At 42.5% G+C, this 25,470-nt stretch overlaps 1 protein-coding gene across 3 annotated transcripts in view; it reads left to right on the top strand.

Moving 5' to 3' along the window:
* The window catches only part of SMYD3 (SET and MYND domain containing 3), a 520,781-nt gene that overhangs the window by 93,655 nt on the left and 401,656 nt on the right, over window positions 1-25,470 (top strand). For 2 of the 3 annotated variants that reach the window (XM_059677624.1, XM_059677625.1), the window contains exon 2: window positions 22,744-22,807. The exons of the other annotated variant lie outside the window; for it this stretch is intronic. In XM_059677624.1, coding sequence (XP_059533607.1) covers window positions 22,744-22,807 — 64 coding nt within the window. The remainder of the gene's footprint in view (window positions 1-22,743; window positions 22,808-25,470) is intronic. 3 annotated transcript variants of the gene reach the window in all.

The raw sequence follows: 25,470 nt of genomic DNA, 5'->3' as shown, positions 1-25,470 counted from the left end.
AACATAGCACTGTGCACACTGTGGAAGAGAGACTTGTGAGGATAGTGAACAGGCAAGGACAGGCTTTCTAAAGGAGAGAAGGGGATTTATTACATTATAAATTTACAGTGCAGAAAATTAAAAAGATGTATCTTCTTTTTGAAAATATATTTTATTAATTTTTTAAAGAGAGGAAGGGAGAGGGATAGAGAGTTAGAAACATCGATGAGAGAGAAACATCGACCAGCTGCCTCCTGCACACCCCTCACTGGGGATGTGCCTGCAACCAAGGTACATGCCCTTGACCAGAATCGAACCTGGGACCTTTCAGTCTGCAGGCCGACACTCTATTCACTGAGCCAAACCGGCTAGGGAAAAAAGATTATGTATTTTTATTTTCTCTCAGAGGGAATCTTTACCAGAGTTCTAAATAAATTTTAATGGATAATGTTCATCATTATTCTTTTCTTTACCTTGCTTTTTGCAGGGATAATAATGATTAATAGGTAATAATTACAAAGCTCTTAATATGTGCCAAGTATGGTACTAATAGCTTCACGAGTATTGTATTATTTAATTTTTAAACAAACCTATGAAGTTGTTACTATTATTATCCCCACTTTTACATATGGAATAATGAGACAGGTTGAGGAATTAACTCACATTGTCATAGTTTAGAGTGAGACTCAAATCATCTAACTGGAGTCCATTCTTTTAATCCCTGGGCAACACTAAACAAGGAAATGGGCAAATAAAGAAACCACTGCTGCTGGAGAGAAGCCACAGCCTCCACGCCTGGGAACAGTTTTAGGTCAGATGTGCTGGGTGATGTGCCCTTGCCATTTCTGGGCAACTCAGGATTTTATGTTCCGCACCCTGGTAGGGATTTGGGTTCTGCTTTAGAAGTGGGTTGGGCCGGAACCGGTTTGGCTCAGTGGATAGAGCGTCGGCCTGCGGACTGAAAGGTCCCAGGTTCGATTCCGGTCAAGGGCATGTACCTGGGTTGCGGGCACATCCCCAGTAGATGTGCAGGAGGCAGCTGATCGATGTTTCTCTCTCATCGATGTTTCTTATAAGTACCGCGCGCTAACCGATTGCGCCACTGGAGCTCCTCATCGATGTTTCTGACTCTCTGTCTCTCTCCCTTCCTCTCTGTAAGAAATCAATAAAATATATTTAAAAAAAAAAGAAAAAAAAAAAAAGAAGTGGGTTGGTGTCTAGATCAGGATGGTCCAAAAGTGCTTAATGCAGAGGTTCTCAACCTGTGGGTCGCGACCCCTTTGGGGGTCGAACGACCCTTTCACAGGGGTCACCTTAGACCATCAGAAAACACGTATATAATTACATATTGTTTTTGTGATTAATCACTATGCTTTAATTATGTTCAGTTTGTAACAATGAAAATACATCCTGCATATCAGATATTTACATGATGATTCATAACAGTAGCAACATTACAGTGATGAAGTAGCAACGAAAATAATTTTATGGTTGGGGGTCACCACAGCATGAGGAGATGTATTAAAGGGTCGCAGCATTAGGGAGGTTGAGAACCACTGGCTTAATGTAATAATGGAAATATTACATATTTGCTCTGTCCAATATGGTTAACAGCCACCAACCCTGTGTTGCTGTTGAGCACCTGAAATGTGGTTAGTCACTAATGTTAGTGTGACGGCAGAAATTAATTTTAACTGTGACTGAATTTTAGTTTAAATATCAATAGCCACATGTGGTTAGCATTGGACAGCCGGTCCAGGTAAGTAAAGGGATGCAAACAGGAAGTGCGTGCAGGGGCATCTAACTGCTGCTGTTTTGTTGCCTTTTCTGGCTCCTGGATTTGCAAAGCTGCCACTGTGCATTCGAACAGGGGCCGGAGCCTGCCGTAAGGTATGGAAATAACACTCGTAGGACACGGGACCTGCTTCTTCTTCAGGAGCATCTTTGTCTGGCTGGTGGTGCCCCTTCTGAAGCCCCGGGAGCGCTCAGAGGTCTCCGGCTTCAGCACGGCTGGGCCTGCTGCCCTAGCTCCGGACCCTTTAATTATCGCAGCATATGTTTCGGTTTCCAGGCGGGAGGAAATTTATTCCCTTCAGCCTCAAGTCAGCACAGATGGGATCTTGAGCTGAGGCCTCAACATGAAAGAACTAAGTGCTGCTGACCTCAACAGCTGTGGTTGCCATGGTGTGTGGAGAACTTTTATAATAGAAAACAAAATTTCCATCCATAGCCATCATCGTGACTGGAATTCAAGGTAGATAAATGAAGGGTAGCATATGTTGTTGGCTTTATTTATTTTTAAAAAAATCAACAGCTCAGAACAGAAGTGGATTGTTTGTGTTTGGTGTGTCCATGTATGTAACAGTATACATTCCAATTCAGGTGTGTATCCAAACATGAATGAATTTATGTGAAAATGTTGACCTTGAATCGGCATCTGAGCTGTTTCAGTGCTTAGAGTATCTATGCTTACACATCATGTATTTCTTCCTCCTTCTGAGCTTTATAAAAGGGTATTATTGCTGAATATAGTCTGGTGGGATTTTTTACTCAACATTACATTTTTAAGATGCATCTGTGTAATTGCATGTGCCTGTATAATCCATTTATTTCCACTGCTATATGATATTCCACTGTATAGGACAGACCCAGCCTCCTGTCAGTGGGCTTCTGGATTGTTTCCTAGTTAATTGTTCTTTCAGTCGATTACACTTTCTATTGCATTATTATTTGAAAGGAGCAAGGATAGGGCATAGGTTATCCACATCTCAGAAGGAGGGCCAGTAGGAAGAGGGACCAGGAATATAGGATGCATTTAAAATAGGGGGAAGGGAAGGAACGGGATACCTGAACTGTCACATCTGCCATCTGATTTAATTCTCATAACAGTCACGTGCAGCTTTTATCATCTCCCTTTAATAAGTGAAGAAGTGGGCATATGGAGAGGAAAAGTACCTTTTCCAAGATCTTGCCATAGGAAGAGATGGAGCAGAATGTTCAGCCTGAGCTTTTCTGACCTAAGTCCCTTATGCTGTCTATACAAGGGACTGACCAGAACAGTCAGGGTTATATGACCGTAAGGAGAAGGAAAGTATCAGTGGGAAGCGGTTACAGTTACTCTCTGTCACTTAAAAGAACAAAGTAGACAGCACCAGGGAAATTGGAGCTCAAGGCAGACAAGTGAAGGAAACCGAACAAAAGGAACTTTGTGTTCGAGGCTCCTGCGTGTTGCTCTTCAACACAAATCGTTCTGACCCTACATCCTGACCTGGGCTGTGACTTAGCTAACTAGCTCTGTCCTTCTGACTCTTCTAGTAATTTCCTTCTGTCATGGAGGAACTGGAAAGCTATGGAGTCCCAGGATCACCCTTAATCAGCTGTAAATAGAGTAAGCTGACCCTGATTTATCAGCAGTTTGCAGTATGAGGTTTTTTTCTTTAATGAGAATTAGGATAGAATGGGTGCCAGCCTAGCAAATGCTTGGTTTTTCAATCTGTAACATTTTTGACTGCTGCGAGTACAACCCATAATAGAATGTAAGTTCATATTCAGAATTTATTTCTGTGACTTTGAATTATTGACTGCTACTGCTAGCCCAGAGCTCATAAAGCCCGTGTTGTGCAGCTGAGGAGAGAAAAGCCTTGTTGGTAAACAGAGGCGGGGAGTTGGCATTGCTCTTTGTGGGCGGCTGCTGTGCTCGTCCCGTTTTATTTAGGTGGTTAGCGGTGCCATCTGAGGTTCTAATTAAAGCCGTGCCTGCACTTTACTTGTTTATGAAGCCTCGCCTAGATTTAACCATCTGATCAGCTTGCGGGGGATTTCAAAGGTGAGCTTTATTGCTTCACACAGTGGCTTCTATCCTCCAGCCTGAGTGTGAAGGCAGCATTGATTCATAAGAACATTACAAGTGGCTCAATGGCCATTGGAGTATATTGAGGAGGGAATGAAATGCAGAGTCTATTACAGATACTCTGTCTCTATTAACCTCTCTAACCCTTCCATTTAGTTTGATGGATAGAGGGCTTTGTGCCCTGAAATCACAGAGCTATCACGTGCTCAGATGTGGGATTATCTTTAAGATGCTGTTGTTAATCATTTCAGCAGATCAAGACTCAGTTTAACTGGTTTTGAGCAGTTTTGCTTCACATTTTATTATGGTATTTAATAAATTTGGAAAATATGCAATCAGAAAATCTTATCTTGAATTTACTCATTAAGATGAATAAGCCAGATCTGTATTTCGCTATGTATTGTATTTTGGTATGTTAACCCTATATAGATTGAATTAATGTTCTTCTGATTACCATAAAAATATTGCAATTCATTTTTTTGCCATTCTGTTGGAAAAAGAAATGATGAAGGTAGTATGTACTGTTTAAAGAGGTTATTCTTATACTAGGCTATTATCCTATATAATAAAAGCCTAATATGCAAATTGTTCCCTTGGGCAGTCCTTTGGGAGTTTGACCGGGAGACTGGGAATTTGACTGCTCACTATGATATGCGCTGACCACCAGGGGGCAGTGTGGAACATGGCAGGTGTCCCTGATGCTGTGGGATGGTGGAGCAGGTGAGCAGGCGGCACCAGGCCAAGGCGGGTGTGAGCAGGGCCCAATTGCCCCGCAGATGGCGACCAGCAGGGGGTGGGGCCACCACCCAGCTCCCAGGTGCTGAGGGAGCCAGCCAGGGGGCCGGGTCCCGATTGATCCTCCCACAGATGGTGGCCAGCGGCAGTGGGGGGGGGGGGTTGGGCGGGGGGGGGGGGGCTGCCACCTGGTTCCCAGGCACTGAGGGAGCCGGGCAGGATGCCTGGCCCAGATCGATCCCCCTGCAGGTGGGATGGTGGGGCAGGTGAGGGGGTGGTACCAGGCCAAGGCGGGGTGCCAGATGGGGCTGCAGGGCTGCGAGGCTGGGGGTACGAGCTGGGGCCCGATCTCTGAAGGCCACCCTGAGGGACATTTTTCAAAACATTCTTACTGGGAAGTTCTAAAACTTTATGTGATTATTAAACCCCCTTTTTAAAGACTAATAGTCTCAGTGTTTTCCATTTTAATGGTTCTCTTTGGTTACTTTGAAAAAATTCTTATAGCCCTAGCTGGCTTGGCTCAATGGATAGAGCATTGGCCCTTAGACTGAAGGATCATGGGTTCAATTAAGGTTAAGTGCATGTATGTCGGTTGTAGGCTTGATCTCTGGCCCTGGTCAGGGTGTGTGTAGGAGACAGCCAATCAATGTGTCTCTTTAACATCAATGTTTCTCTCTCTGTGATTGAGCATCAACTTATGAACCAGGAGGTTGTGGTTTGATTCCCGTGCCCAAGTTGTAGGCTCGATCCCCAGTGTGGGGCGTGCAGGAGGCAATCAATAAATGATTCTCTCTCAAATCAATTAAAATATATTTTAAAAGAAAATGAAAACTTAAGGTAGTTTAAAAAATAAACCGCTATGGAATACTGTATCAGCCAGGTGATAAAAGGCCCAATGCACTTTAACTACTAGAGGCCCGGCACACGAACTTCGTGCATGAGTACAGTCCCTAGGCCTGGCCTGCAGTCAGGGCCATCTTCCCCAGCTACCAGGCAGCCGGCCCCCTCCCCCCCCACTGCCACCCACCCCTGGTTCCATGTTCACCATCTTGGACCCGAGGTGGGCCCGGCTACTCGGTTATAGATCATCTGCTTGGGGGATAGTGGTAGAAAGGTAGTCTTCTGTTTTGTTTTAAAGGATTATACTTTTAAAAATATTTTTATTGATTTCAGAGAGGAAGGGAGAGGGAGAGAGAGATGGAAACATCAATGATGAGAGAGAATCATTGATCGGCTGCCTCCTGCAAGCCCCCTACTAAGGATCAAGCCCGCAACCGTGGCATGTGCCCTTGACTGGAATCGAACCCAGGACCCTATAGTCCGCAGACTGACGTTCTATCCACTGAGCAAAACCAGCTAGGGCCTGTTTTGTTTTAAAGTGGAGGGAGTTTGAATGCCTTTCTTGGTGTTAAGACTGGTTGGTCCAGACGGTTCTACCTAACAAGTGAAAAACTGTCCCTCTTACTAATAAAGCAGCGCTAATTTGTGACTGGACTGCTGCTGTTTCTTGTCCGGCCTCTTGACAGCAATAGGGTTCAGGCTGATAGTGGTGATTTCTGGTTTTGATGAATTCTGACCTCTGTTTCAAAAGCCTGTGACCAGTCACGTTCCGAGCAGGATCTCAAAGGCTGGTGGGAATGGTTACGACCGGCCTCTGCCACGTAGGCCTCCAGGTGCTGTCTGGCCTTGCTGAGTGTTTACAGTGTCAGGCTGCCAGTGTGGTTCTGACCTCAGGTCCCGTCTCTGCAGTCAGGTTTGTGTACAGTGGGGCTAAACTTCCTCTCGCTGTGGGGAGGAGGTGCGTGGGAGGTCTCCCTCAGTATACATTGGTCAGAACTAATTGTTTGTATTCCCTTCTTTAAGGAAATCAGTACTTAACTCAGTTTCAGATGTGTAGAGATTGTTGGTTTTATCATTTACACACCTATGTTATGTGAGTTACTGATATTTTAGGAAAATACTAATAAGAGCAATAAAAAAATATCACTTGCCTGCCAGAGTAACCCTCTCCCTGAACAGCAATGGGTAACATTTATTAGGATGTTATGCTGGGGAGGAGTAATATAACTGATTAGCATTTTCTTGCTTTCTGTTCCTCTGAAATAAATAAAAATAAAGGCAAAAAACTGGATCCACGTGGAAAAATTACATGCTTTCCTAGAAGACAACCTAGGAGTAAACCCACAACACTGTAGGCACGATTAATGAAATATATACTTGATAAGCTGGACTTCATTAAAATGGAAAACTTGTGCTCTGCAAAAAACAGTGTCAAGAGGATGAGAAGACAAACCAGATACTAGGAGAAAATATTTGCAAAAGACACACATGATAAAGGACTGTTATCCAAAATAAACAAAGAACTTTTAAAAATCAATAAGAAACCAACCTGATTAAAAATAGGCTAAAGATTTTAACAGGCATCTCAGCAAAGAAGATACAATGCTGGCAAATGAGCATATTTTCCTTGAGTATTTCCATATTATAATGTTTTCAAAATAGTATATTTTATTTTCCATTTTACCCAGAAGAAAAGACTTTATATGAAATACTTGTATAGTGAAAGCAAGCCATACATTGTCCATTCCCCCTCATCTCATTTTGACTCCACCTTCTTTATCAGGCTCTCCTGTTAAATGCCTGCAGACACCTCAAGATGTTTACTTTCAGACACTCATCACATCCACTTTCCAGATAATTCAGTTTTGTTTAATGTTTTTATCTTCTGTTAACCTAGATTTTTTTCTGCCATAACTCTCACCTGTCTCATTGTGCATTGTAGTTATCAAGAGCAGAATAGAAGGTAACATGCTTGTGAGGTGCAGGACAGAGTAGTAGAAACAGAGGTGTTGGGATTTGCTGTGGCCTCAGAGGAGGACCAGGGTTTTGCTGACAGGAGTTACTTGTCAGTTAACCAAGCAGGGATTCCAGGGCAGAGGGGCAGGAAGAAAGGTGAGATGCTTACCCGTGATGGGTGTAGACCAGCCACTGGTGTGATATGCATCTGGGATCTCTTCTTGGATCAAATTGGATGGTGCTCTCTCACATACCCTTTCCACTTTAATGCTTTGTCATTTAGGAGGAAAAAATGTGTTGTGATAGTGTTGGCTTATGTATTAAGGTGCTAATACTCTGCCTAAAGTTTTGGCACTTGTCCTTATGGTCACTTCCCTCTATGACTAGTGATACATTTGTGAAAGGTGTACTCAGTGCTGAATGAGGGTTGGCTGTGGTTTGGCAATTATTTCGCTGTACAGGGGTCTTCTTATAAATGTTATCATTAGACTACGCTGTCTGACTCATTCACCTATGCACTCAGTATTCACCTAGAACCTGTGACGACCAGTAAGTATTACATGTGATTTCTCAGTTTGAGGGTTCCCAGTCTCCATCTACTACTCTCTCACAAGTATCTAGCACTGTCCTGACAACACAGAATAGGTGCTTGCTACGCATTACTGCTATTGCTGCTGCTCTGTTTTGGGTATAGCATCAACAATCCTTGAAAGCAAAACCTGTCTTAGTGATCCTATTTCTCCAGAACCTATCACAGTTCATGAGACAAAAAGGTCAGTGATTTTATGGGCCCAGTAAAATAAAGAGCAGCAATAGGAAGGATGTGGCATTCAAAAGATCTTTATATTAGAAAACAGATAATTACAATTTACCATTTAAAATATCACATCATTTTAAAAACATCTGAGTAATGTCATTTTAGAAACTGATTTCTCGTTTTCTCTGCTGGAAAATAGGTATTATAATTCATTGCCGTTGGGATTCTTTTAGTTTAGCCAAGGTTGATCAATTACAAATTTCCATTTTCTAAAGATTATTACTGTAGTGAGCTTTAAACAGGGAGATTGCTTTTTAGTAAAATGGGTTAGCCTACCTTGAAAGAGTTAATTATCTTTCTCTCCTGTGTTGAAGGACTTTTCACTACTGGCCTGAGGAGTGGAGGGGAGGTGAGAGTTGAGGATAAGATGTTCTCAGCCTTTCCTATGATCTCTGTAGAAAAATAAAAGTATTCAATACCACTGCACTCTCTCTGACTCTTTTTTTCTTCATCGATAAGGTAGAGATATATCTAAGTTTTTTATTTATTTGGCTGGGAGTGTTACCTTGCTAAGAACATTTAAAGCTCATGTTGACTAAGCAACAGTTTTTCCAAAAGCACTAGTTTCATTGTTATTGTATTCATGTTTGTTGCTTTTAATCTGAGAAGTAATTACCATTTAATTACATCCACGAATATTTCAGTAAATAATTTGTACTGTTACTGTACGTTTGATCAAATATTTTTTATAGTTATATATATGAAGGACTTGAAAATAACAGAAAAATTTAGGAAATTCTGAATTTCTAGAATATTTTTACTCAGTACTGCGGTATTTTAAATGATATCTAGAAACTTCTTTTGAGAGGTTACCATTAAAAAAATCTCTGAAATGAATAATAAAGTGATGATAATAAGAACTAATATTTACTGAGCACTTCCTATGAATTAAGCACAATGTTAAGAGTTTTACGTGTTTTATTTAATTCTCATTACAGCCAAGTAATGTTAGTGCTATTACTATTTTCACTTCAGTTCAGTAGCTTTGAGAGATTATACGTTGCTTTGTATCACACAGCTACTAAATGGTAAACTAGAATTCAATTCCAGGCTATATGGCTGCAATGTTGGTGGTTTAATACTGTATTATATTCTCTTATAGTGCATAGTTAAGGAATAAATATAGACAGTCTGTGAGAAATTATTACAAAGCATGTTGTCAACAAGAAATTAAGTTCAATAAGCTTAATCTCTTAAAAAAAGACACCTCAGTATAAAATGGGAAAATGATATGAATAGATAATTCATACAGGAGAAACCATGGTGAATGAACTTGAAAAGATTCTCAAACTCTGACTATCATTAGGAGAATGCCCAATAAAAGTTCAGTGAGAGAGCCTTTCACACATACCAGTGTGGCAGAAAAGTAAAGTGACCGACAATATCAAGGGTTAACAACATACAGATTTGAGGGAATTCTCGTTACCCTGCTGTGGGAGTGTAATTCCCACGTTTTTAGCCTCTTTGGGGAGCCATTTGTCATCATGTAAAACGGTCAAGGTGCACATTCCTGCAGCTCGGCACTGTCACTTACAGGAGTTTGTACTCTGAAGCAGCAGAAGTCAGAGTGGGGTCCCCAAGGTTCTGGCAGGGGCTTTGTAAGTGGAAACTTCCACAGTAATCATAGGAAGACATTATTTGCCTTAAAAACCTCATTCCCTCACTAGATACAGTGGACTTTCCCAGGAGCAACTTGACATCGAGTATTCAACAGATTGAAATAGAAAACATAAATGAGAATCCAGCTGCCTTCTATTAAGCCAGAAATATTACAGAGATTTGTGATCATGTAAAACAGTGCCACTCTCCTCACTAACATTTTTGTTTTGGAAAATATAATTATTTTCTGTAAAATATATTATGTCAACTTGTAATGGATTATGATTTTAAATGAATTAATATTTAAAATTTATTGGTTTTAATCTCTTTTATAGTAAATATTGATAGATATAACCAACATAAATAGAACCTCAAAATTACTGAATTCAAAAACTTTTTAAAAACTTTTCATTGTTTAAAATATTGCATAAGTCTCCTTTCCCCCCCATTGAACTCTTTCCAGCCACTCCCACTCCCCAGCACATGCCCTCACCCCCTTACTGTCTATGCCCATTGGTTCTGCCCATATACATGCTTACAGGTCCTTTGGTTGATCTCTTACCTCCTCCCTCCCCTGCCTCCCCTCTTAGGTTGGATGGTATGTTCTCTGCATCTATAACTCTGGCTCTATTTTTGTTCATCAGTTTATGTTGTTCATTATATTCCACAAATGAGTGAGGTCTTGTGATGTGTATCTTTCTCCGACTGGCTTACTTTGCTTAGCATAATGCTCTCCAGGTCCATCCATGCTGTTGCAAATGGTAAAAGTTCCTTCTTTTTTATAGCAGCATAGTATTTCATTGTGTATATATACCACCATTTTTTAATCCACTCATCTGCTGATGGGCACTTAGGCTATTTCCAAATCTTAGCTATTGTAAATTGTGCTGCTATGAACATAAGGGTGCATATATCTTTTCTGATTGGTGTTTCTGATTTCTTGGGATATATTCCTAGAAGTGGGATTATTGGGTCAAATGGGAGTTCCATTTTTAATTTTTTGAGGAAACTCCATACTGTTCTCCACAGTAGCTGCACGAGCCTGCATTTCCATCAGCAGCGCAGGAGGGTTCCTTTTTCTCTGCATCCTCGCACTTGTCGTTTGTGGATTTGTTGATGATAGCCATTCTGACAGGTGTGAGATGGTACCTCATTGTCATTTTAATTTGCATCTCTCAGATGATTAGTGACTATGAGCATGTTTTCATATATCTCTTGGCCTTCTGTATGTCCTCTTTCGAAAAGTGTCTATTTAGGTCCTTTGCCCATTTTTTGATTGGATTGTTTATCTTCCTTTTGTTAAGTTGTATGAGTTCCCTATAAATTTTGGAGATTAAACCCTTATTGGTGATAACATTGGCAAATATGTTCTCCCATGCAGTGGGCTTTCTTGTTGTTTTGCTGATGGTTTCTTTTGCTGTGCAGAAGCTTTTTATTTTGATTTAGTCCCATTTGTTTATTTTCTCCTTAGTTTCCATTGCCCTAGGAGCTGTATGGGTAAAGTTATTGCTGTAGCAAATGTCTTCTACGGTGGGGCCTTGACTTATGAGTGTCCCGACTAACGAGTTTTTTGAGATACCAGCTGTCTCTCGGCTGATTTTTTGCATTGAGTTGACAGAGTAATTTGAGTTAACAAGCTCCTTAACGAGCTCGGTCTCGGAATGAATTAAACTTGTAAGTCAAGGCCCCACTGTATTTTGCTGTCTATAGCTTCTTCTAAGATTTTTAGGTTTCCTGTCTTACGTTTAGGTCCTTTATCCATTTTGAGTTTATTTTTGTGTGTGGTGTAAGTTGGTGGTCTAGATTCATTTTTTTTCATGTATCTGTCCAATTTTCCCAACACCATTTATTGAAGAGACTGTCTTGATTCCATTGTGCGTTCTTGTCGCCTTTGTCAAATATTAATTGAGCATAATGGTTTGGGTCGATTTCTGGGTTCTCTTTTCTATTCCATTGGTCTATATGTCTGTTCTTGTGCCAGTACCAGGCAGTTTTGAGAACAGTGGCTTTGTGGTATAGCTTGATATCTGGTATTGTGATCCCTCCAACTTTGTTCTTTTGTTTCAGGATTGCAGCAGCTGTTCGGGGTCTTTTTAAATTCCAGATGAATTTTTGGAGAGTTTGTTTTAGGTCTTTGAAATATGCTGTTGGTATTTTAATGGGGATTGCATTGAATCTATAAATTGCTTTGGGTAGTACAGTCATTTTAATGATGTTGATTCTACCAATCCATGAACACGGTATATTCTTCCATTTGTTTATATCTTCCTCTATCTCTTTTTCAGCGTCCTGTAATTTTCTGAGTACAGGTACTTTACCTCCTTGGTTAAATTTATTCCTAGGTATCTTAATTATTTTGTTGCAATGGTAAATGGGACTCCCCCCCCCCTCTTTCTGTGAGTTCATTATTGGTGTATAAAAATGCCATAGATTTCTGGGTGTTAATTTTGTATCCCGCTACATTGCCAAATCTTTAGTGATTTTCAAAATTATTTGGTTTCAGTTCGAACTTAAAAATTACTGAAGGACCCCAAAGAGGTTTTACATATGTGGGTATATTGGCAAATGGCTCTCCAATTAAATTTTCTTTAAACAAGACATGTATTTGTGTTTACTATTCCAAACATTGGGATAAATTATAATTAACGCTGATCTTTCTGTTTGTCTGTAGGTGTCTCTCTTGTGCTCTGCCTTGGACCAGAAACAATTTAAGGCTTAAATAATCTATATTGCCTTTTTTTTCAGGTTTATGTTTGCTTGACTGTAGAATTAAAGTAATGTTATTGGAGAAAAGAAAAAAATGGGGGGGGGGAATCACTCAAAGAAAAATTCATATCACTCAAAGAAAAATTTCAACATTTTTCTTTTCAGTCTTTTTTTCACCCATTGAAAAAACTTAATTTTACCAAGTACATTTCTAACCTCCATTTTGGTGCATTCAACACCCTGGTAATAATTGCTCCCTTTCTAGATCTATTCGCAGAGAAATTTTTGTTCCTAAAATCTCAACTAAGTATTTGGGGAAAAGCAACATGATTATCTCATTAAAGTCATTCATGCTATGTTACAAATGACTGGCACTCATAAAATGTTTTTTTGGGGGGATGTTTACATTTTACCACAATATATTCTCACACTCAGATGGGTGTTTGATTAGTAGAATGTGTGAGGTTGATGGGGCGTGAGCGAGCCTTGTATTGGCCATATCACCTGTTTCCTGTAGGACCACACAGGCGTGCAGACCTTGCCCTCATCCCTGTTAACTCTCATTTCATGGCTGTCAGCCAATGATCATACTCTTTATAAAAATTGTTAGGAATTTATAATTAATTATGGTGCATTGGAAGCTTTAACATTTAATTCTATGTCTTCTAAGCTTTCTTTATTTTGGGACTAAATCAGCACATTTATTCATTAAACAGTGTCATTTTGTTCTCCAAAAGAGAGAATAAATTATTTGAGATTTTATTGTTGCTTACTTTCAAAAGGACTTGAGGAAATTTATAGCTAAAGATTAAACAAAGTAATATGCTTAATTATAAAACAGCAAATTTTTAAAGCAGGCAGGAAAAGATTCTTCCAGGCTGCTGAAATGAACAGATCATTATAATAAGTGAATTTGGCTTTGGTTTTCTCACTGTTAAAACTAAAATAGAAACATGGTGCTGTTAAGTTTCATTTTATAGCTAGAAAAAGCATGATAGATAATTCATGAATAGTGACATAGTGTTTTCTGGAACTGAAATCAAGGTGAGCATTCTCTGCTATTTTGAGGGCTTAGGTTATAATACATTGATGAAAATGTTGATAAAATATTCTTGTACCTTCTTTGAAATATGACCCTTGGTACTTTTATTTTTTTATATATGCTGTGTGATTTGTATATTAGCAATACTTACATGTTTAAAGGGTATCTGATTTCAGTCTTTGGGAAGAAATCAGTTTTTTTATTCTTTCTCATATATATTTTTTTAAATTTTGGATTTCAAGAAGACTTAGGGAAGTTGTGTATGTCTCTTAGACTTATCAGAATTGAATTGCTAGATGAGGCTGAAGAGGTTTCCTACTGAGAAACACAGATGTTGTTGCTAGAACAAATCCCTCTTTAGCAGTTCATTTTGGTCACAGCTTTCTTCAGTCCACTCAGGTGCTCTGCCTGAAAAGCTCCTGTAGGTCCCTCGCTTTCAATTATTAGAGCGGCCTACAGCACACAATGTCCAATTTTGTACAGAAACATTACATAATGGAGAAAGTTTCAGTATGTGCTCTTGTAAAAATGTTAATTTTCTCTTTAATTTGTAATAGATATTATCTTGCATAAAAGCAAACAAAATGTTAGAAGTTATAATTGCCTTTTAATATTATTAAATACTAGAGGCCCGGTGCACAAAAATTTGTGCACTCGGGGGGGCGAAGAGGGGGGTCCCTCAGCCGGGCCTGTGCCCTCTTGCAGTGTGGGACCCCTTGGGAGATAACGACCTGCTGGCTTAGGCCTGCTCCCGGGTGGCAGAGGGCAGGCCCAATCCCTAGGTGCAGCCCCTGGTCGGGCTCAGAGCAGGGCCGATTGGGGAGTAGGGGCGCCGCCCCGTTATGCACAGAGCAGGGAGATTGGGAGGTTGTGATGCCACGCTCAGTCACGCTCAGGGTAGGGCTGATTGGGGGGTTGGGGCACCGTCCCCTGTCACACTCAAGGCAGGGTCGATGGGGAGGTTGCGGCACCACCCCCTGTCACGCACAGAGCAGGACCAATCTGGGTGTTGGGGTGCTGCCCCCTGTCACACACAGAGCAGGGCCCATCAGGGGGATTGGGGCTCTGTACCCTGTCACGCACAGAGCAGGGCCCGTGGGGGGGGGGGGTTTGGGGAGCTCCCCCCTATCAGGCACAGAGCAGGGCTGCTCAGGGTGTTGGGGCGCCTTCCCCTGTCATGAACAGAGCAGGATGAATAGGGAGGTTGTGGCCCCGCCCCCTGTGACACACAGAGCTGCAGGGCGATCAGGGGGTTTGGGCACTGCTCCCTGTCACGCTGATCCGGGTGCCGGGAGGCATATTACCCTTTTACTATATAGGGTAGAGGCCTGGTGCATGGGTGGGGCCGACTGGTTTGCCCTGAAGGGTGTCCTGGATCAGGGTGGGGGTCCCCACTGGGGTGCCTGGCCAGCCTGGGTGAGGGGCTGAGGGCTGTTTTCAGGCTGGGAGTGACTGAAGTTCCCAACCGCTCCTTTTTTCTTTTTTTTTTTATTCTGGGCCAGCTTTAGCTTGAGGCTTGGCTCCAGCTCTTAGGCCTCCGCTGAAAGTAGGTTTCTGGCCTTTGCATACAATGTTGCCAATCTGCTGGCTGAAGTCCCCGCGGTATCTGTAACAATGTTTCAAACTCCAGGCTCAGAGGCCTGCAGCTGCAGGCGGGGAACGTTGGTTTCCTCCAACGATCCTCCATCACTGAGGCAAGCAAGCCTCATGTTAGTTTCAAGCTGCCTGGCTGCCGGCCGCCATCTTGGCTGACAGTTAATTTGCATATCTCGCCGATTAGCCAATGAAAAGGGTAGCGGTCGTATGCCAATTACCATGTTTCTCTTTTATTAGTGTAGATGTAATAGTCTTTGATTTTAATTTCCACATTTGAAATTTTCATGAACGTTTTTAGATTCTTGAATCAGACCATTTTAAAGTTAATCATTCTAATCAAATTAAAAATAGCAGTAATAGAAATTTCAGAGAATGTAGATTGAGCAGGAAAAACACTTATGATGCTAGTCAAAATTTGAAATTAGAGCCAAGTAGTACATGTGGGTCTTAAAAGATGGCCTGGATGGAGGGGACCAGGCTTGTGGCCCATGTGGGTTTTGCTTTTTTAGCAACCATGGAATAGGTACATAAGAAACTCTTTTGAGATATGACAAAAATAGAATTATCTTGAGCACTGTGAAAATGTACTCAGCAGATTCAGTTTCAAGTCTTTGTTTGGCACTGTTAGCAGGAATGCTACATAGATTATCTCATATTAGAGGCCCAGTGCATGAAATTTGTGCACTGGGTGGGGGCGGATCCCTCAGCCCGGCCTGCGCCCTCTCGCAGTCTGGGTGTCCTTGGGGGATGTCCGACTAACGGCCTAAGCTGGCAGTTGGACATCCTTAGCGCTGCCATGGAGGCAGGAGAGGCTCCTGCCACCCAACAGTTTTATGAGTAGTCACTTTATTCCCATTTTACAAAGGAGAAAATTGAGGGACATTTGTGCACTGGGGGGTGGAGGGGTGGGGAAGGGCATCACTCAGCCCAGCCTGCGCCCTGTGGGGGATGTCCTTAGCGCTGCCACGGAGGTGGGAGAGACTCCCACCACTGCTGCTGCACTCGCCAGCCATGAGTCCGGCTTTTGGCTGAGTGGCGATTACCCTTTGGGAGTGCACTGGCCACCAGGGGGCAGCTCCTGCATGAGTGTCTGCCCCCTGGTGGTCAGTGTGCATCATAGCAACCTGTCTTTCCCCTGTTTCCCTTGGGGAGCGGGCCTAAGCCACACTCTTGCCTCCCTTTGTGGGAGGTGACCCGGCTGATCAGGGGAAGGCACCAGCCCCATCACCCCGCTGCTGCAGCCACTGCCAGTCACCGCAGCCAGCAAGGTTTTTTCATCAACAGGGACTCCAGTCCTGTCACCATGAAAAAATGACAACTTTTTTTAGGCATTTTCAAGATGTGTCTTTCATATAATAATAATTTCTTTATTATTTTTTTATCCTCACCTGAGGATATGTTTCCATTGATTTTTAGAGAATGTGAAAGAGAAAGGGAAAGACAGAGAGAAACATCAAAATGAGAGGAACACTTTGATTGGTTGCCACCTGCATGAGCCCTGACCTGGGCCCCGGCCATGGAGGAGCCTGCAACCTAGGTACATGCCCTTGGTCAGAATTGAACCCAGACCCTGCCATTGGCAGGCCAAGGCATTATCCACTGAGCCAAAGTGGCTAGGGCAGGATATGACATTTCTTAGCCCTCCAGCAGCAGACCTTCATTTTTTTCACCAGGAGTGTGGTGAAAAACCCTAGATCACCGTTTTGGATTCTTATTACCCAAGTTACTAAGAATATTACCAGTGGCATATAGGGAGCTTAACCAATGAGCGGTCAGAAAAGGTGCTTCCTCTGTAGTTCACACCAATCTGCGGCTTGGCACCCCACCCACCCCCGCCCCAGGCTTGACACCTCTGGCCCAGGCTTAAGGCCTGGGCAGGGGAACCCCATCTCCCCCGATCACGGGCTCCACCCTTGCCCAGGCCTGACCCCTTGGCCAGAGGCATTGACACCCATCACCCTCCGATTGCCAGATTGGCCCCTTGCCCAGGCCTGATGCCTCCGCCAGAGGTGTAAGGCCTGGGCAGGGGACCCCCATCTCCCTCCCATAGCTGGCTCTGCCCCCCGCCCAGGCCTGACGCCTCTGGCCCAGGTATCAGGCCTGAGCAGGGGACCTGCACACCCCTCCGATTGACGGCTCCACCCCCCCGCCCAGGCCTGATGCCTGGGCCAAAGGCATTGACCTCCATCACCCTCCAATTGCAGGATCGGCCCCTTGCCCAGGCCTGATGCCTCTGCTAGAGGCGTCAGGCCTGGGCAGGGGACCCTCATTTCCCCCCATCACTGGCTCTGCCCCCCGCCCAGGCCTGATGCCTCTACCAGAGGAGTTGACCCTCATCACCCTCCGATCCCCGGATCGGCCCCTTGCCCAGGCCTGAGGCCTCCGGTAGAGGTATCAGGCCTAGGCAGGGGACCCCCAGCTCCCACCATCCCCGGCTCCGCCCCTGCTACCCACGATCTCTGGCACCGCCACTGCCCAGACCTAAGGCCTCTGGTGGAGGCATTAGTCCTGGGCAGGAGACCCCCAGCTCCCCACGATTTCCTGCTCTGCCCTGGCCTAGACCTAATGCCTCTGGCCAAGGCATTAGGCCTGGGCAGGGGACCCCCAGCTGCCCAGGATCGCTGACTCCGCCCGCGATGGCTGGTTCTGCCCCTGCCCAGGCCTAACGCTTCTGGCCAAGGCATTAGGCCTGGGCAGGGGACCCCCAGCTCCCCGCGGTTGCAGGCTCCGCCCCTGCCCAGGCCTAATGCCTCTGGCCAAGGCATTAGGTCTGTGCAGGGGATCCCCAGCTCCCCGGATTGCAGGCTCCACCCCCTGCCCAGGCCTAATGTCTTTGGCCAAGGCTTTAGGCCTGGGCAAGGGACCCCCTAGTTCCCCGGACTGCCAGCTCCACCCCTGCCCAGCTCCCATCGCGGGCTCCACCCCTGCTTCCCGCGATCACTGGTCGGGGGTGGCAAAGGCGCCCAGTTCTCTGATCACGGCTGGGGGGCAGGGCAAAGGCTCTTAGCTCCCCCCTGGGTTTTGGATCACTGTCAGTGACAGGGGGCTTCGTCCGTTCTTTCCCTTTCGCCTCCCAGCATTGTGCCTACATATGGAAATTAACCGCCATCTTAGTTGGCATTTAATTTGCATATCTCCCTGATTAGCCAATGGGAAGGGTAGCGGTCGTACGCTAATTACCATGTTTCTCTTTTATTAGATAGGATACTGCTGGTAGGCAGTAGTAGCCTTGATGTTTCAGTCCATTGGGGCTGCTGTAACAAAATATCATAGACTGAGTAACTTATTAAACAACAGGAGTTTATTTGTCACCGTTTTGGAAGCTGAGAAGTCCATGATCAAGGTGCCAGCATGGTCACATTCTGGTGATGGCCTTCTTCCTGCTTCTAGCAGGTGTCTTTTTGTCGTGTCCTCGTGTGGAAGGAATAAGGGAGCTCTGTGGGTCTCTTTTATAAGAACACTAATCATTCCTGAAGGTTCCACCCTCGTGACCTAAGCACCCCCCACCAAAGGCCTCTCCTAATACTGTTACCTTTGGGGGTTAGGATTTAATATGTGAATTTTGGGGGACACATTTGGTCTATAGCAGTTGGGCTGCAGACTTTGAACTCTAAACTGCTAAACCATTTTTTTAGGTGTGTGGACTTTCTTTGTCCCCAGAATGGCCCTACCATCCTCTCCCATTCACTCTTGATCAGAAAGTGACTTTTCCTTCTTCTGAACTCAGGCCCCACAGTCTATGCCATTTCTCTAAACCTTCGGTTTCGTATTGTAGCTCATTCTGCATGTGATGTGTGATGGCCTGTCCTCTTCATCATGAGCTCTTAGAAGTAGTGACCATGGTGCCTTCCTCCAGGCCAACTACCAGGACCTTATAGGGTGATGTCCCCAAGGTGGCCCATCACTGAACGTTTGTCAAATTAGCACCTGGAGTTTGTGTCCATCAGGTAGCACAGTCTCCACAGGACAGCAGCGTTAATCCAGGGGACTGAGGACAGTGGGAAGGGAAGTGCCTAAGTAAGATGGTCTGTCTTGCTTGAGTAACTTGGCTCCAATACTTGGCGGTGCTAAGTGCTAATGTGGGTTTAAATTGCTGGTGTTTATCCCAGGAAGGAAGGCATGGTGCCTGTCAATTATAGGTTCATTTTCCCTGAAATATTAACCATTGCATTTTCTTGTTTTGTACTTTAAACATTAGAAATGTGAAATAAAGCTATGGGGAACATAGAAAAATGAATCCACACCAATTCTACTTTCCTGTGTTGTGAATCTGTTTTATTTTGCCCACATCTGGTGCTTTGTATTAAAAACAATTCGATAGTTGGGTGGATGGTGGATGTGAATCTCTTTAATTTAAAAAAGAAGCCTTTGGGCCCACACCAACATAATTATCATCTCCAAACAAAAATGGAAGATCCCCTTACTGTATTGCCATGAATATTTATGCCAAAGGCAGTACATTATGTTTAGCATTTTCCAGAACATTTTATTTGGTTGGAGTAAAAGTAATTGCACTACTATTGGATAGAATAACATGATTTTTGGAGGATAATCTCTTTCTCATAGCGCAAAATTTCATTTGCTTCAGAAATTTTTATGGGGAACAGCCAAGTACTCGGTTACATGTCTAGTGAATCAGGATTGTGAAATGTCAACGGTATTTACAAACGTAAAATTTCTTTAAGGGAATATTTTTGTGGTCTCTTTGTTTTAAAAATTGTATTTACATTTCATTCATATTTCATTCAGTTATTTTGGCTTTTCCCATTAAAAAATGGAGCTCTTTATTCTTAAGACTTTGCCCATCATGACATTCAGTATTCCTCATATACCATAGAGCATCTTATGTATTAATTGTGTGAAAAATATGTTTATAGAAATTCTATTGAGAATCTTCCTTAAAATGTGTATGAAGAAATGGGGTTCTAAATCAGACACCGCATAAGTCAACACTTCCCTTTAGTAACTGTAAGTGGTGTAGACTCTGCCTAATGTACTCTGGTCTTTTTATTTTTAAGCTCAGATTTCTTTCCAAAGGGCACAAGGATCAGCCACAAACTAAAGGAGGAAAGTGTGCAGAAGATTGGAGGGCGGGGTCTTCCGCTGAAAGAGGAGGCTGCAAAGACACATGGGTCTCTGGGGCTGCTTCTGGGCGGACAGGGCCGGGCTCCATTCCCAAGAGTGCGCTTCAGAGGCCGGGGGGTCACCAGGCTTCCCTGTGCAGGCTGAGCCTTTGGCCCTAATTGGCCGACAGTGAGTGAGTGGACACTGGGAGATCCAGGGGATCAAGACTCTTTGCTAGAAAAGAGGCCTGTGCAATAAATACACTGTATATGGGTGTGTTGTAGGAGCATTTGTTTATGGGACGTTTAACATGGGTTCTGCCGGTGCCAGATCTGGGGGAAATGGGAGAGTCATTTTCTATACTCTATCCAGAAAGCTTCTTTCCCTCCACCTGGCCACTGGCCATACTGTCTTAGGACAGAGTGTCCAGTAGGGGGATACTCCCCCCTGATTACAAGGACAGAGAGAGACTCCCGTAAATAGCACCCCATTGCTGGGATTGAGGCAGCCAATCTCTTCGCATTTGTAGAGACCCTGGTTCCCTCTAGCACCGCGTACAGCCTGAGTTTGTGTCCTGGAGGAGAGCGTAGTTTTGCTCTGTTCCTGTTTCCTTTCCACATGTCAGTGGCGTCGGCTGTTGGAGAAGCTGATTGTGTCCCAGGCCTGGAAGAGAGGGCTTGTTTTGTTCCTGAACCGCTGTCCCCGGGCACTGAGCAGCCTGAATCAGCAGAGCAGGGTCTGTATGACCAACTGACAAAGGAGCCCTTTTTTTTTTTTTTTTAAGGGGGAGAACTAAACATCCCATTTATTCTGGTATAAAAAATTTTAATCTCTTATCCAATTTGGAGGTGGAATACTACTATTTATCTCAAGTGGTGGGAGAAAAAAGAAGTAATTTTTTTTTCACTTTTCTCTTACTAATAACATTCCTAGCCTACTTTTTCAGATTGTTTTTCATTCAGTAATTGCAGACTCTTATTGCACTCACTTTGCAAACAGGATGTTTCTGCAAGCTGTGAAGATTGTGTATTCATCACTTCTCTGCTTCTGTGGGACTACCGTGTGCCTTGTGATGTGCACAGCCTCTGTCATCTTCAGGTTCAGGGGGCATTTGTCGGTTGCACAGGAGAAACAGAACCACATGACTTTGGTGTTGGCAGGAAGCTCACCTCATGCTCCTCTGCTGCAGGCACTGCATGCCTAGCAGACGTGCCTGGTAGATCCTCCTGGAATGTGAAAAGTGACTGGGGCCCGCACCCTTCTCAGGGCTCTTCACTGACTTTTGGGTTGTTGCTGCTGCCAGAAAGGTCTTCTTTACCTTCAGACACAATCTACGCCTCCCTGATTCCATTTACTATCTCCTGGTTCAGCCGTTGGAGCTACCTAAAATATATGGTCCTTTTTCTGTAGGCCTACTGATTAATTCTGATTTTTATTTGACATGTACATTTCTGATTTTTTTTTTTTTAAAGAAAAGTGGGTTTGTCTTTCATTTGGAATTGATAAGTTGATCTTTTAAAAAGTAACATTGTTTTCAGGGACTATCTGGTGCTATATTTCTGCTACTTCTGTTCCTCTCTCATTGCTGCCCAAGTGTTTTCTCTGCACGGAAACCTTACCAAGATGCTATTGCCCCAAAGAGAAAAGCGGTCATTGCTCAAAGGCTCATGGTTGGTCTAATCTGGGGGTGAGGCACCTTTTTTCTGCCAAGGGCCATTTGGATATTTATAACATCATTTGCGGGCCACACCAAATTATCAACTTAAAAATTAGCCTGCGATATTTGATCGAACAGTTAATTAACTCACCCTAGAGCAGTGATGGCGAACCTATGACACGCGTGTCAGAGGTGACACGCGAACTCATTTTTTTGGTTGATTTTTCTTTGTTAAATGGCATTTAAATATATAAAATAAATATCAAAAATATAAGTCTTTGTTTGACTATGGTTGCAAATATCAAAAAATTTCTATGTGTGACTCGGCACCAGAGTTAGGTTAGGGTTTTTCAAAATGCTGACACGCCGAGCTCAAAAGGTTCGCCACCACTGCCCTAGAGCCTTGGCAGGACCAAATGACTTCTTGGGTCTTATAAGGCCCTCAGGCCAGACGTTCCCCACCCCTGATCTAAGCAATGGCAGGGCTTTATCAGGAAGATGACCAACTTATGCTGCTCTGGAGGTCCCTAACTGACTGGTTAAAGATTCCATTTCTGGGGGAGCTGAAACTGTAATTAAGTCTCCATTTGATGGGGCTAGCTTAAACGACTCCATTTTGGCCCTTGAATTATCTTTTAAACACACTGAAGTATGTATTTAAAAATGGTTAAAGTGGTAAATTTTATGTTACACATACTCTATCACAATAAAAAAAGAACATTCGTATATACGTGTCTCACACTGAAGGTGAAAGATGTTCATCAATGCAAAAATCTAAATCCTAAGGGACCAACCAGATGGAGTGAGCAGACCACGCTGGCATCCATATGTTGCTTTATGTTTCCTGTCTTCAACCAGATACGGTTCTCATTTCCTCATGTGAAATTTATTTATTTTCACAGGAAGGAAAAGTTGATGCGATGCTCTCAATGCCGAGTTGCCAAATACTGTGGTGCTAAGTGTCAGGTAAGGATGTTCAGCCATAAGTGAATCTTCAAGTTCTCGAACCTCAGTTTGTCCTCCGTTATGCCTGTTGGCCTATTTCTGTTTCTTCGCAATCTTTGCCTTATTTTCTTTTAGTCTAAAAATACCATATGCATATGGTAAAAAGTTATATAGGATATATATATATATATATATATATATATATATATATATGTATTTATTTATTTATTTATATTTATATAAAATAAAATTTTTACTCCTCTCCATCTTCTTGTCTTCCTGGCCTCAATCCTGTTTCCCAGAGATGACTACTGTTAAGTGTCTTTGTAACATATTCATATATCTATATCCTTTATTTAAAAAAAACACAGATGAAGATTATTTGGCAAATTCCTGTCTACCTTGATTTTGTTTTTCATTTAATAGTGTATCTGGAGGAACTCTGGGTATCATCCCACTTTTTCCATTGTGAATACACCACAATCATAATTTTCCCATTAATGAATGCTTAAACATTTCCCATGTTCCCTAATGCCACTAATGTACTGGGCATCCTTTTGTGCACAGTTTTGCACACTTCCACAAATTAATCTGTAGGATAACTTCTTCTCAGTTGTATTGATTAGTAAAAGGATATATGCATTTTGAATTTTTAAAGATAATGGAAAATTGCCTTCCAAGAGTTTGAGTTAATTTATAACAACTGACAGTCTGTGAAAGTACTGCTGTTAACATATTTGAAGTTCTTTAAAGGATGTGTAATTAACATTCAACATGACCTTTACTTCTAACCTTCTGATTGATTATGTAATAAATGTAATTAAGCTCTAATGAATTGTGTCATAATAAAAAGTCTAATTGGAAGTTTTCCATCTGTGTCACTTGCTCCCACCCTCCACCCATCCTTTTTGCTTCTTATTTTGCTGTGTGGGGTGTGTGTGTATGTGTGTTTGTGTGTGTTTGTTCTGTGTATGCACATGTACCTCCCCCTCAAGCTTCTTCTTTTCCTTCTTTAAAATCTAGGCCATGCTTATCTGAGGGACTTTCTGCGATTTCACTTTCTCTCGTGAAAGTAATTTCTCCAGCATGGTCTTAATGGAAAAGAAACCAAAAATGTACAGAAAACTCAGTGGACCCACGTTTTAATGACAGCTCTGCCAGTAGCTAGTTAAATTATCCTGGAGAAAACACTTAAACTTCTGGGCCTCAACTTTCTAATCTGTACTACTAGTAAGAGCTCGTATTCCTTAGACATCGGTATGTACCCGGCGCAGTTTTATTCTGTTTGCTTTTACAGGAATATTGAGAGGGTTGGTCACCATTATTATGCTCATATTATTAATAAGGAAACTTACTAGATATAGGATAGCAAGCAGCTTACCAAATGTCCTAGAGCTAGTAAGCTCTGGAGTTTGGGAAATGAACTGAGGCAGTTAGAATTTAGACTTTTAATTTCTCTTCTATTCCTAAATTTTATTCTTGCTCTAACATTCTAATTAGTTATTATTTCTTTTGTATTTTCCTTTATCTTCTGGATTTTTGTCTTATTTTATTTTGTAATAAGGATGCACTCTATTCCCAAGGAACACAAAGCTAAATACATAGAAATAAAAGGTTAGAAATAACACCTTCCTAATAAAAACAGGGAATCTGAAAAAAATTAAATTATTTTTACCTCATTTTGTAAACCAAAAATTCTGTCAGAGTTAGAAAGATACCAGATTTAGGTAAGATAATTAGCAATAGTAATAACAAAAGGAAAACATGAAAACAAACCCATGCTTTTTCTACAAAATAAATTCTAGAAAGACTGTTTTATGGTGATGTTTTAGCTGTTTTATTCATATGAAACAGAGCTGCATGTGTCAGGGGACTTCAGGTTAAGAATATGACATATAGAATTGATGAATTCACATTTTACTTGACATAAATCTTTTAGATCAGTGGTTCTCAACCTTCCTAATGCCGCGACCCTTTAATACAGTTCCTCATGTTGTGGTGACCCCCAATTTCATTGTTACAAATTGAACATAATTAAAACATAGTGATTAATCACAAAATAATATGTAATTATATATGTGTTTCCTATGGTCTTAGGTGACCCCTGTGAAAGGGGTGTTTGGCACCAAAAGGGTCGCGACCCACAGGTTGAGAATCGCTGTTTTAGATGCACTTCCTTTCTGTTCTTAATCGCCTAAACATTTTTACTTTGATTTCCCTCTATTTTCATGAATGTTTTTCCCCAACTTACCTTCTCCTTTTGCAGTACAATGAAGAAAACCCCCGTTATCCGATTAGAATGAGTAGAGGGTGTGTGGTGGGTGGATATGTCATTTTGATTCATGATAGTCCATGTATTTTTACCACATATATTAGCTGTTTACTGTAGCATCAATAATAATGTCGCCATCAGATATACTGCAGAAGGTAATGGGAAATGACCTAGTATGATGAAAGATACCTTATATAACACCAGTGAGTGCATACGCTTATATGTGTGTGGGGGTGGAGGAGTGTGAAGAGGTGGGATGGGAGTCAAAGATTGGCCAGAACATATGCATTTAAACTGCTCTGTTTAGCTCAACCTTAAGGAACAGCATTAAATATTGTAATTATTGTGGATACCTACAAAGCAGCCCAAAATTAAACTGACAGACTGAACTATGAACAGTAATGAACAGGAG

This window comes from Myotis daubentonii, chromosome 20 (assembly GCF_963259705.1).
Source record: "Myotis daubentonii chromosome 20, mMyoDau2.1, whole genome shotgun sequence".
Taxonomy (NCBI): domain Eukaryota; kingdom Metazoa; phylum Chordata; class Mammalia; order Chiroptera; family Vespertilionidae; genus Myotis; species Myotis daubentonii.
This window is presented reverse-complemented; position numbering and strand designations above follow the sequence as displayed.